Here is a 13,828-nt window from a genome sequence, read left to right as displayed (position 1 = left end):
ATGAAAACCAAACCTCAAGGGAGCTCAGGACATTAAGTAGCTGTTGAGCAACCTCCCTTGCTCTGCACAGCTGGTATGGTGCCGAGCTGGGCTGGCCATGGCCACTCTAGAGCTCTGCAGGCAGGGCAGGCAGTGTGTGGCTATCGTCCCTCTGCCGCTCCCTGCACCTTGGCTGCAAAACTTAGGTGCTCTCAGCTGGGAGAAGATGCCTGGGGTTTGTGTTACCCTCGTGGCTGGGCCTTCCCCAAACCTGGGGGTAGGCAGCAGCACAGGTCATCACTGCAAGAGAATTATGGAGCAGGGAGAAGCTATTCCATGCAATCTGCAACTAATTACAAGGGAACATTCAGTCCCAGGCTCTGAACCTGAAGAAAAATGGCTGGTGCTGTCTAGAGAGACCAAGAGACTGTTTTGGCTTAGGCATGTTCCAAAGAGGTACAGAACCCTAAAATTAATACCCTAAAATGCATGTACATTGATACATACTTTATCCATTTCCCCCTGCACAGAAAAGGGGCTGTGCATTACTCTGTGCTCACCAGATTTGCTGATCAGTCTCCTGCCCACATACCCCGCTGCAGAATCCTGTCCTTTCCTTCACCTGTGCTAACTGGAGTTGGTAGTTCATCCAGCTGTGCTTCATGAGGATTAAATAAAGGAGGACGAGAGCAGCAGAGTAACTCAAGATTATCTTCACAGTTGAGCATTTCCCTCCCAGGTGCCCTGAGAAGGTCCTGCAGCCCTTGCTGAGCATGTGCACAGAGTGTTTCTGTACTGGCTTAGTGCTGCCAGGATGCCTGAGGGATATTGCTGGCCCTTGACATATGGCCCATGACAGCATACACACAGGCAGGCAGATAGATGAGGAGAAGGCGTGGAAATCTGGAGGCAGGTCTGCAAATTTCAGCCAGTGTAAACACACCCCAGCACATGCTATAACATGTAAATGTTATTTGGCAAAGGATTACTGGGTTTTACTCTCCTGCAGGTAATAAAAGTTTAATCCAATCCTGTGTTTGCTGGCAGGACTGGAACAGGTAAGTGAGATGCCTTAAACTGCTTACAACAGTCACAGTAACAGAGAGAGAAGAAATCCTCATCAGAAAATGACTTCTTGTCCATCACTGCTGGGGGACACCTTCTCTTGGGAGACAGCAGCAATGCTCAGCCTGGGGCCGAACAAAGCATTTCTCCCTTGCCATTATCAGCAAATACCAATTTTCCAGTGCTAAGACAGGAGTGTTTGCCCTCAGTGAGTGCTGACTGTGCCGATGAAGTCACTGTGTTACTCAAGTCACTGACCTCTAAAGTAGAGTTTGCATGCCCCGTGCTCTCGAACGCTGTGTGGGGTACATGGATGAGGAAAACTGTAAGGATGGGACTAACCCATATGGGCCACAGTGCCTGACATCACAGTTGCATCAAAACACATGGTGATTCTTGAGGGCTTTCCCCACACGAGGAGGCTGAGCATCAGATGATTTTTTGACTACTTGGGGTTTGGGAGGGATTGTGCAACCCACCCTTGCTGGGATAGTGGGACTTGGACAAATGCATCCCCTGGGATACTGGGCCTGAGCTAGGAGTCTGGGCAGGGAGGGGAGATCTGTTTGAGTCAAAGAGGAAGAAAAAGAATGAGAATGCTTTTGTCTTCACAACAATAAGCAAAACTGCAATACATTCATATGTGCCCAACTAAAAAGGAACAAACTGATTCCTTTGCATCACTTGGCACTCCAGCTATCCCTGCCTTTCCCCTGGCCTTTCCATGCCTGTCACTAACAGGGACCTCCACTGCCACAGCACGGACGTGTGGGACACTGCCAAGTCAGACCCAGAAGCCCTCAGAACAGAGGAGCCTGAGCTGACCCCACGGCTGCTGCGGGTCAGCACGGCCTGAAGCCCTGGCCCTTCTGCAGCGGGGCAGTGACAGCAACATCACCTCACACCAAGGAGGGGCCCCCTTTGTAACAGAAGAAAATTCAAGCTTTGTACAACAGAGCTGAGAAAAGACAGGAAACAGCTGCTCTCAGAGCAGCTCTGATTAAGCACATGTGTGTCCCAAACAGCTTCCCAGCCTTCATGGGATGTCAGTCAGACTATTAAACCCTCATCCCATGGACACACTGTGAGATAACAGGTGCCTGTACAGGTCAGCCAGTGGGGGAATGTGTCGGGAGCTCATGCCGGGGGGACAGCAAATCCTGCAACTGCATTGCATATGGCAGTGCCAGCTCTGAGCAGAGCCTGCCTCTCTCAGGGTCTGCATACTGCTGAGAGCATCAAGAGCACCTGAACAACTGGGAAACAGCTGGGAAACACCAGGAAAACTCAGGGATCTACACTGGAGGCTGAGTGACCTCCTCTGCCACACACTTCCCTGTGTTTCCCTCCCAGCGCTGGCAGGACAAAACATCATGCTTCAGAAAAATTAAACCTGATACACTTCTGTTGGATGCTTTGCTTGGCTAAAGCAATCATGATCTCCCAGTAACATTTTTCTTCAAGTGTCAGTCCTAAAAGTCCCCACACTCCCTTTGCATGGCATGTCTTAAAGAGTGTCATATGCTAGCCCATAGCAGAGTCTGACACCCACAAGCTTTTCATGAGAGATGAAGAATGATTCATCTCTGATTAGTAGCATTTCCTACCTGGGAATTTTAATACCAAGCTTGGAGTTTAAAATACATTTGGAAGCATCAGCATAATATTTGTATGACGAATGTGCTTTACAAATGGCATTGCTGTTAAGTGAGTCTTAATACTAACGTCACCCACTGCAGGTGCCACCATCTCTGTGCTCCAGCAAACCCAAACATTTCCATTAAGGCCTCCTCATGCAACAGGCAGATACATGCCACCTACAGCACAGCATTGCAGAAACTCCAAACTGACTTCAATGCCTGAAAAGGAAGGCTGCACAAACCTATGCAAGGATGCATTTGTGGGGCAGCCCGAAAAACCAGCAAACTTGAAGTGCTGAAAGGTCAGCGGCAAGACAGTAGAATCACAGAATCATAGAATCAGCAGGGTTGGAAGGGACCTCAGAGATCATCAAGTCCAACCCTTGATCCACTACCACTGTGGTTCCCAGACCATGGCACTGATGCCACATCCAGTCTCTTTTTAAAAATCTCCAGGGACAGAGAATCCATCACTTCTCTGGCAGCCCATTCCAATGTCTGACCATCCTCTCTGTAAAGAAATTCTTTCTAATATCTAACCTAAATCTCCCCTGGCACAACTTGAGACCATGCCCTCTTGTCTTGCTGAGAGTTGCCTGGGAAAAGAGACCAACCCCCACCTGGCTACAACCTCCTTTCAGGTAGTTGTAGAGAGTGAGGAGGTCTCCCCTGAGCCTCCTCTTCTCCAGGCTGAACAGCCCCAGCTCCCTCAGCCTCTCCTCATAGGACTTGTGTTCAAGTCCCTTCACCAGCCTTGTTGCTCTTCTCTGGACCTGCTGCAGCCCCTCCATGTCCTTCCTGAACTGAGGGGCCCAGAACTGGACACAGCACTCCAGGGGTGGCCTCACCAGTGCTGAGTCCAGGGGAAGAATCACTTCCTTGGACCTGCTGGCCACACTGTTCCTGATCCAGGCCAGGATCCATTGGCCTTCTTGGCCACCTGGGCACACTCTGGCTCCTGTTCAGCTTCCTGTCAATCCAAACTCCCAGGTCCCTTCCTGCCTGGCTGCTCTCCAGCCACTCTGTCCCCAGCCCATAGCGCTGGAGGGGGTTGTCGTGGCCAAAGTGCAGGACCTGGCACTTGGCCTTGTTGAACCTCATCCTGTTGGAATCAGCCCAACTCTCCAGCCTGTCCAGGTCCCTCTGCAGAGCCCTCCTGCCTTCCAGCTGATTGACACTCCCCCCCAGCTTAGTGTCATCTGCAAATTTGCTGATGATGGACTCAATCCCCTCATCTAAATCATCAATAAAGATATTAAACAGAATTGGGCCCAACACTGATTCCTGGGGGACACCACTGGTGACCGGATCCCAGCTGGATGCAGCTCCATCCCCACCACTCTCTGGGCCCGGCCCTCCAGCCAGTTCCTGACCCAGCACAGAGTGTTCCTGTCCAAGCCGTGGCTGCAGCTTTTTCAGGAGAATGCTGTGGGAGACGGTGTCAAAGGCTTTGCTGAAGTCCAGGTAGACACATCCACAGCCTTCCCCTCATCCACCAGGTGGGTCACCTGGTCATAAAAGGAGATCAGGTTGGTCAGACAGGACCTGCCCTTCCTAAACCCGTGCTGGCTGGGTCTGATCCCTTGTCCATCCTGTAGGTACTGTGTGATTGCACTGAGGATGATCTGCTCCATAACCTTGCCAGGCACTGAGGTCAGGCTGACAGGCCTGTAGTTTCCCGGGTCCTCCTTCCGGCCCTTTTTGTGGATTGGCGTGACATTCGCCAACTTTAAATCATTTGGGACCTCCCCAGTGAGCCAGGGCTGTTGGTAGATGATAGAGCACTGCCTTCTGTGAAGTGTAACTGAAATAGCAAAATAGGGGATGTTTTGGGTTAAAACTTTTCCCTACCCGGACCCTTACAGCACTCCTGGTCAGAAGAAATCTCCAGTGATGCAAAGATCATGCACTTCCAACGACTGGGTTCAAGCAGCCTCTCCTGCTTTCAACAGGAAAAGACCCTCCAGCATTTCCATCTATTCAAAAATAACACACTGATTTCAGCCCCTCACAGGCCAACAAATGTGAACCCCTCAATAAATACCAGAGCCCTACACTAGCCTTGGGCTGCCTTCTGCCTGGTGAGCACTTGGCAGACACATCCACCAGGAAACCTCATACCTGCCCACAGCCTCCTGTGGAGATGCTGGTAAGTGGCTGAGAGGGAATGCCAGTGCCTAACGCAGGCCACCTGAAAGCCCCGGATGCAGAAGGCCCGGGTGGAGCTCCCATCTTGGCCAGGGGAAGGCGGGAGGCACCGGCACCTGCTTGGTGCTTGCAGGAGCTGGAAGGCCCAGTGGAAACCCCAGGGTCTGGGTAGGCACTGTGCAAATGAACCAGGCATACTTACAGGCTGGGGCAATTCAGGGCAGCAACTAAAACATAGAAAGAAAAAGGAGTAACTTTCCCACAGTCTCTGTGCTGGAGGCACCAAAATGGAGAGGAACAGGGAGTTTCTGAAGCAGGCAGGAAAATCAGATGCTGCTCACAGCAAGCAGAGGAGCCCCAGCTTTGCTCTGGGTCAGCTCCACTGCTGCTCTGCACGAAACACATGTAGAGAAATCCTGAGAGCGGAACTAATACTCATATTGCCCATTAACTGAATTAAAAATATATGGTGAATAAATGAGTGTATACATCACTTACTACATAGATACACACACAGAGTGTGTGCCCCAGGTATACACACACATACTCACACTGTATATATATATATGAACCCCTATTGCTTGAGTGCCCACACCATATACAGCCCTACGGATACACACTAAGGATTTCTATAGAAACATTATACATTAATAAGAACACACAGAGTAGAAAGGAATTTGCAGCCAAAATCTAATTGGGGCAGGGGAAAAAGACAAAACCCTACATAGTAACACACGCAACTTGGAAAAGTTGAGATTTCTAAGAAAACAAAGGCCTTGGAGAAAGACAGAGTGTGTGGGAAGGCTATGCTTCCCCCCCCTTGCCCACCTCTCCCTGCAGGGCTGGAAAAACTTTTGCATTTTGCTGTTTGGTGAATTTTTGTGAAACGAGAGGAGAGAGGGCATAGGGAGGGTCCCGTGGCATTGAGGTGATCAGCAGCAGCAGCCATAGAGAGGTAGAACTCTGCAGAGAGCTGAGCAGAGATGCTGGGGGACAGCGTGGGGGGCTGACAGGTAATGCAGGCATCCAGATGAAGGGTGTCCCAACTGAGACCTTCCTCCTTTATCCACAGCGTTGAACAGCACGATCCCAGGGATGCTCAGACTTATTATCATAAGGCATTTTAAAAAAAGGAAAAGACTTCCACTTTTCCTCACCCCAAAGACTGTGTGCCAGGAGAGTGGGAGCTGTGGAGCAGCTTTAAGACTGCCTATTTTGGGCTCACTGAACACTGTGGTGTTATTACTGTAGTGGTATTATTACTATGAAATTTTTTAATAAAGCCCCTACAGACCCCTTCCTGTCTTATCCAGTGCTGTGCAAGCTTGCATCAACCCTGACTACAGGCTGGCCTGCCCTTCCCAGGGCACAGGGACAAGGTTCCACTAATTTTGACCACATCTGGAGTATCTCAGTTCCCACCAGCAAAAATATGCAGGGAACAATAAAGGGAAAGCATCAACCACCCCAAGTTGTCTAAAACAATCTTCTTGGATTGTCAGGAAAAACAAGAAAAGGAAATAAAAGGTGAAGCCAAGGATGGTGCCAGAAGATGGTGGAGTCAGAGAGTCCCTCAATGGCATTTTATACCCTGTGAATTTTTCAGGCCAACTTTCCCATGTTGGGACATCTATCTGTTTTGGGAAGGTTCGAAACACCACAAAGACTTCTACAGATTTCACAAATTTAAGGCTGGCATCCCTGGGAAAAAAAGTGAAAAATTCGAATTAAAAAGATCAGCCTCTAAGTGCCTGAGTGCAATGTTAGAAAAAGAAAATTAAAACCAATTTTTTTTGCTTTCACTTAAGGCTCAGTAAAGTTGTTGCTTGTTTCAAGTAATTCCTCCCCATCCACATCACGGTCCTTTGGAAGCAGCACTGGCATATGCAGAGCATTGCACAGGGCTCTGATGATGAAACTGGCACTTTCCAAAGGTTGCCGAAACCCCAGAGCAAAAAAATGACTCCATCCCAGTGATCCTATGATGGTGGCACCATTCATGCACACAGGAAAAACTCGGGCTCAACTCAGATGACCAGAAAGCCTGACTGGCAACTCAACAGCTGTACATCAATTAAAAAAAAAAAAGTCCCATCTCCTCCCCAATTTGCCATCCCAAGGAGGAACCTTCTGACAATGTATGTGATGGAAAGCTGTCACCTGCCTTGCCACCTGCCCCAGCCCAGCTCTGTGCCCAGGATGCTGGGCAGTCACAGCAACCCCCCCAAGGGCTTTAAACACTGCACTGCACCACCTGTGCCTGCGTCCTTGTGGCAGGAGACTTAAGCATCTTTCCAAGCAAACATCCAGAGAGGCACAGTGCCACATCTGGGATCAACCTTTACTCTAGAAATCTGGAGTGAATATAACTTATCATGGGGCAATTCTGAAAACCCATGTAAAAGAACAGCAAAGCACCCTGTTTGGTAAAGCACTGAACATGTGCCTCCATGTTTCTCAGCAGGGATGCTTTAGCTCAGGTAGGGCCAACCAAGGAGAGTGATTCACAGTTTTTTCCACGGATACTCTGATTCCTTGTCTAGCTGCCACACAACATCCCACTGATGAAAAATCAGATTCAAAACTGTCTGGGTCCAGCAGCATCAGAAACCATAACTGTTAAGTTCAGGCCTCCAGCACTGTGAATGGAGAACTAAACAGCAAGCTGTAAGCCCATGTCCTACACAACAGTAAAAGCCATGTCCATGGCACCATCTCAGGTGCTCACTTACTACCTCCAGATTAACGCAAAATCCTGGCTCACACAGCCTCAGGAAAATCCTGCAAGAGGCTGTCTCTGAAGCATGGCTGGAAGACCCTCTGGAAAAAGGCAAGATCTGCAATTTCTTTATGTCAAGACTGGAGTGGAAGAAGTTGAGAAATGCAAGATATACTGGGGCTGCTAACCACAAAAGAAGGGTCCTCTGCAGACGGTTTCTCCTTTCACCACTCCTTGCTGCATGGTCACACACGGGGCAGACTGTTGGCATCCATCTCTTGAGCAACATTTGCTCTCCTGGCACTGGTCCTCACTGTCCTCCATGGTGCTGGGAGCAGCCGCGGGCACAACTCGGAGCCAGGTGGCACTACAGGCCTTGATGGGCAGCTCCTGTGGTACAAACACACTCCTGCTGCCCCGGAGCAGGAAAAGCCCCCATCACCTTCCTGTGACAGGACCAGATGGAAACACCTCAGACTTTAGGCATTTTCAGCACCATTCTACTTTCAAAGGGCTGCACACTGAACCCATGGATCAAGACCCCAGCCAGCAGCGATTTCCACCTGGGAGATGAAGGAGATGATGAAAAACTTACAGGAGGGTCCCCACAGGGCTCAGGCACCTTTCTGGCTGTGGTGGGTACAGCCTGCTGTGGCTCTTGGCCAAGGTGGCCTGTAATGTGCAAGAGCAGATCTCCAGGGAGCCCAGGCAATCCTCTTGTCCCCATGTACAGAGTGGATAGGGAAAAGCCTGAGGGGACAGGAGAAAAGACACCTCCCTCCTCCTGCTGGCCCTGGGGGACAAGGGCTGAGGGATGGCTCCAATATGGGGCAAGGGGACAGTAGCTGTCTGGGAGCAGGAGACAGGAGACATCCTCTCAGCAGGAGGATGCTGGGAGCAGTGAAGAGGGTGACTGGGAGAAACTGGGCAAAATCAGCCAAGCTTCAATGCAGACAGAAGTCTGGGTGACACCACCTGCCAGAAACTGGCCAGAACATCCAGGCTTTCTCAGAGCAGCCAGGCTTTGACTGCAGGGAGAAGGGAAAAGAGAAAAAGTCAAACAACTGGATATTTTCCCCTTTTCCAACACCAAAGAGTTCTGTTAGGGGAAACAGAAACCAATTCCCATCCTACCTCAACACAGGTAGTGATGGACAGTCCTCAGAAAGTCTGATGTGAGGAGACAAGCCAGCACTATGTGACATCTTTTCTGTTTAATTCCACATTTCATTTTGTTTCTGGTTTTCAGGGCTCTCTGAGCCAGCAGCCCGTCCATCTGCTCTCGGCCTACCCTGCTGCTTTCCGCTAGTGCACCCATGGGGAGAGACAGAGACCCCGGGCAGCTCCTTCTACACTGAGAACACAGGCAGGGTACACTTCACCTTGGAGCTGAACATCAGGAAACCACCTGAACTCCCTTTCCTCCTTCCCCTCATTCATAAATTTAATAAAATAATAATAATAATAATAATAATTAAAACAAAGGCTTATTGGAGCTGTTTCTGCTCAGCTTTCCACAGTCTCTTTTCATGTCACTCTCTGTAATCAGATTTTTCAAGAAATACTGTCAGAAAAAAGAATAATAATAATAATAATTATAATAATAATAATAATTATTATAATAATAAAAAGCATCTGGAACCAGCTCAGAACATTTCTAATGCTTTTCAGCTTGACTGACTTGGAGTGCATTGACCACACCATTTATATTTTCTTCAGGTACCTGCAAGAAAACAAAAAGAAAGGTCATGACCTCCAGCAAAATGGATGACAAGGAAAAGAGAGGCAGGAGACAAAGTCCCCAGGAGGCAGGTACTTTGCTGTTGGACACTTGAACTCCACTGAGAAAGGACTCCACATGCAAGGACACACTTGTTAACCCATGGTATCCCTGGAGTTAAGTTATCCCCTTGCTAAGTGAAAGCTGGCTGGTTTGCTGTCATATGGTGGGTGCTCGTGGCGGGGCAACTATTTGGGGGTTTCTCTTTCTCTCCCCTCTTCCTCTCCCCTCCTTTCCCTTCCTTTTGTTGGTGAAGGCCTTGTACACCAGGAGCTTGCTCATGCAAGGTGCCTGTGCTGACTGATTTATGGGGCTGCCTAGGGGCTCCATGGGGCGTTCAGGGGTATCCTACAGGTTTGGGACCCATAAGCTGGGAAGACCATGCTGGGTGACAGGAGAACACACCCATCAAACAAAGAAGAGAACCACCAGTCTGCTTGTGGTGGGGTTCCCAGATGGTGCGGTGTAGCATCTACACTTTCTTATCCAGTCTTGTGAGGAGACCTAACCATAGAAGTTCATATACAAAATTATTAGTGGGTATCTTTTCACACTTACTGCAAGAAAAATCTCTTGTAACAGAAGATGCAAAAGCTCTCGAGCAACTGTCATCAGTAGAAAAGAACATCGCAAGTGAAGTTACATCAGACAGAAAAGGGGTATCTGACCATTACATAAACTCCAAGACTGCTCAGGGAACAGGCAGCTCTTGGAAAGTGGAAAGAGGACTGAGGGAAAAAACGAACTGTCTGCGAGCTGCTGCAAGAAGCCAAAATAATTCACGTTAAGTAAGTTAAAGAAGGACTGTCTCCTCTGCGAGAGGAGGAGGCCCAGAGCACAATAACTGGATTCACTGACAATTTCCAGAGCTCAGACAGTCAGAATACAACTGGACTGTGACTTTCTGCAAGGCTTCTAACAAAACTGAGGAAAAAACCCATGAGAAATAACAAGAAAAATGTTCAATTTTCCAATGGGAAGATGGAATCTCTGATGATGTGTGAACAAAAGTCAGCTTGGAAAGGAAGAAAATAATCTTAAAACAAGCACACAGAGAACTGTTCTGGGTTAGGAAGAAAACCCCAGCATACCTCCACCACTGGGAACAGGACTTTCCATTACCTCCCCTTCCATCATTTTTCCCAGTACACTGAACACTGCAGTGGAAGAAGCTGTTTGACTCCTTGCCTCTCCAAAAGATAATGAGAAAAGGCATAGGAGTCAGTTTTTTAAACCACACTCTCCTCATCAGCCCCAGCGATGCTCAGCAGTACAGGTCTCTCCATATGCTCTGTTAGCACTGGACAGAAGCAGGAGAAAGCAGCACTGGCCAGTTCTGGCCAACTGACTTTGACCTGCACAGACCCACCTCCTCCCTGAAACACACTGGGCTGGTCCTTTACTCCCTGAAAAATGCCTGACTCGCTTAAGGGCATGGAAATGGTATCAATCACCCCACAAATGTTTGGGCCGGATTTTCTCCAGGACAGACACGCAAATGGTTTTGCTTTGCAGGACCCATCCTATTTTTACCAACAGAGGAGGAGTTCTACCCCTCCCTGCCCCTTAGAAATGATCCCTGTCCCAGGGCAGCTGGTGCACTGTGTTCACTTCTCAGGCAGTGCACAGACCAAAGCACCAAACATGAAGGGAGAAGTAAAGCTCCAATCTACATCCCAGACACAGTTTCAGCCTCTTCAGAAAGAAAATGCTGGTGAAGGAGAGCAAGACATCTGTGAGCATGAGGCAGCCAAGAGCAGAGCACCTGGAAAGAGGACTCTTATCCCTTGCTCTCTCTAGAGGGAGCTGGAAACCGTGGCTCTCACCAGCCCTTTAATCACGCAGGGGACAGGCCAGAGGCCTGGAGGTTCCCTTCTCCAACACTGTCTCTATTTCCTCTCAAGCACAAGTCCTGATTTCCAGGGCAAACATCTACAGTGACAGCATTGCAGGAAGACCTCAGTATTAACACCCCAGTGACAAAAACCACCTTAAGATGCACAGTAGAAAAAAACCCAACAGATCAAAAGGAACAGCAAACTTTTATAAAGTACTCCAAATTGTTGACAACAGGTCAGTACCTTAAATAAAGACAGAGAGGATTTAGAGAAAGGGTTCAAGATGCACTTAGAGCTTGAGAAATGTCACTAGAAGTCATGGTATCTGGCTAGCAAAGTTAGGGAAAATATGACAAAATCTAGGTCAGGGTCTTGGCCAACACGACCACCTTAGAACGAAAAAGCATTAAACCTGGCCAGTGTGCCCAGAGCAAAGTCAGGCAAAGGAGGGCTTGAAATGCACCTTCCAAAGGATGGAGGGGTTTGACAGCTAGAAAAGCACTGTCCAGGTGAAAAGGCTTTTAAAACCATATATAAAGAAAACGTCAAGTAGCAAGGAAAAACACTAAAATACTGCTTTGAGTAAGGAAGATCTGCAGACCTCAGTGCATGGCCTCAATGCCCTGCCAGCTGATGGAAGGCAGGTCAGGCCCCTCCTGTGGGGGTGGAGGCATCAGGATGAAGCACTCCAACAGGGTGGAGCTGCCTGCAGAGTCATCACAATTGTATGGCACAAGTTTTCGGTTAAATACCTCTTTTAACTGACAGCGCTGAGCTCTCCAAATATGGCTTGACACCTAGAAGCACTCTGCACCTTATGCTCTGCCCAGAAAGTGGTCACTTGGGGCCACACAATGGCAAGAATGTGAGGAAAAGCTAACAGTATTGATTTTTAAATGGTGTTTTATTAGCTTATCTTATCAGCACAGTTAAAATTCAAGAAAATAAGACAAACACATACAACACTTTGACCTTTGCTATCTGAAATAATATTTACTTTTACTCTTTACACACATGACCTATCATCTGCTAATGGTTCATACCAATTGTGAAATTAAAGCTCTCCCGAGCCCCCCAAAACCTGCTTTGAACTCACTGGAGCTTTCACAGGTCAAAGGTAGGGCCTGAGCAATGAATTTGCAGTGATGAAAGGAGAAGTATAATGCAATAGAGGGCACATTTAAAAAAACCACCACAATTGAATAGCATAACGCAGCTGAGTTTTGCAGCCTTGTTAGCACATGGGTTACTGACTCCCTTCCTCAGGACCAGGGAAATGGGCTCCAAGACAAATGCCATTCTGCTTCTGAGTACAGGCACAGCAATTTTCCCTTTCCAGGGAAATTCCTCATTTTTGAGGGTGTCCTATAAAGCCAAAGGAAGAGCAAAGGTAGGCCTAAAAAGTAAAATATCCATCAGTATAAAAGAGAACTCTGTAAAAGGATGGCAAGACCCTCATGTTGATGATTGTGCTGTAACTGCTTATGGGCACTCAGGAGAAGGAACATGGCAACAAACTTATTTGCTTTAAAATTGCCTTCCCTTGCTGTGCTGGCAATTATTGCTCGTTTATCAAAGGTCTGCACCATGAGGAGGAAGATGCAGGGGCAGCAGAGCTAATAGATGGGTTTTGAAACACAAAGGTTAGGGCCATGCAGGCACCAAGAGATGAAGGCAGGGGTCTGCTATTGGGAGACTCTCCAAAATGCTCCCCACACACAAAGGCACCTGGGATGGCCCACCCTTAAGTGGAAGGAAGCACCTAAAGAAGCACCTTCCCCTTAAGGTGGGTCATCACAGCACCATCCCGAGAGTCTGGAGCCTGCAACTATGTCTGCAGCAAAACGGGAGAGGGTTTGTGGCTCTTTCTAATAAAAGACAGGGATGCAGCTAACAAGACTGCTCGGGGAGGCTGTGATGTCTCCATTGCTGCAGGTCTTTAAGGACTGGAAGCAGCCTTTTTCCAGAACAACACTCACTAACACAGCTTTGCCTTTGGGTAGGGCTGGGCTTGGTTCAGGAGCCTCTGACACAGGGCAGTGACAGCCAGGAGGAGGCTGGAGAGAGGTGTCTGCTGGGCTATATCAAAGCAAAGGCACTCCAACAAGCTATCCAGATGGAAATGACATTTTCATCATGAGTTTTCTCCCAGGGAAAAGATCTGTCCTATTGCAAAAAAGCTGTCTTCATACTCACCAATGCGTGATCAAACTTAAAAGTACTGATGTAGTAGGCTGGGATGTCGGCTGCGGCCAAAGGCTCAGAAATCTGAGCAACAATTCCACATTCATCTGTGGGGAGACAAAAAAATCAATCGTTTGGAGGGGCTTGCAGAACTCCCGGGACTCACCAACTCCACGGCTACACAGGGAGTAGTTTGTCTTTACAAACTCCAACCAGAAGGAATCTCTGCAATGAAATATGTTCTTTCTCACAGAATCAGGCTTTTTTTTGCACATTTAATTTTATTTCTTTTTGCTACAGAGCAGATCTCTAAAGGCACAAAACATTAGAATTGAAACGATTTTCAGAGGTCCAAAGAAAGGCACTGAATGATGTTCAGAAGGAAGCACCACAACCAGCCTCATATGCCCTTTACCTCCATTTTTCTCTGCTATCAAACACTTTGCCCTGCACCTTTGAAAGAGGAGATGCTGAC

At 48.3% G+C, this 13,828-nt stretch overlaps 1 protein-coding gene across 3 annotated transcripts in view; it reads right to left on the bottom strand.

Annotated features, from left to right (window-relative positions):
* Positions 1–8,752: 8,752 nt before the first annotated feature.
* GATSL2 (GATS protein like 2) overlaps positions 8,753–13,828 on the bottom strand; it is a 128,016-nt gene continuing 122,940 nt past the window's right edge. Inside the window, exons 8-9 of one of the 3 annotated variants that reach the window (XM_017824085.1) lie at positions 13,366–13,460; positions 8,753–9,274 (exon numbers count right to left, since the gene is read on the bottom strand). In XM_017824085.1, coding sequence (XP_017679574.1) covers positions 9,209–9,274; positions 13,366–13,460 — 161 coding nt within the window. In that variant the 3' untranslated portion in view covers positions 8,753–9,208. Of the gene's footprint in view, positions 9,275–11,838; positions 12,566–13,365; positions 13,461–13,828 lie in introns of those variants that run through there. The other 2 variants (XM_017824084.1, XM_017824086.1) reach the window with 2 other exon arrangements.

The sequence above is a fragment of the Lepidothrix coronata genome, unplaced genomic scaffold (genome assembly GCF_001604755.1).
Source record: "Lepidothrix coronata isolate B3197 unplaced genomic scaffold, Lepidothrix_coronata-1.0 Scaffold108, whole genome shotgun sequence".
NCBI classification, from domain to species: Eukaryota; Metazoa; Chordata; class Aves; order Passeriformes; family Pipridae; genus Lepidothrix; species Lepidothrix coronata.
Note: the sequence above shows the minus strand (reverse complement) of the source record. Positions and strands in the feature narration are given on the sequence as shown.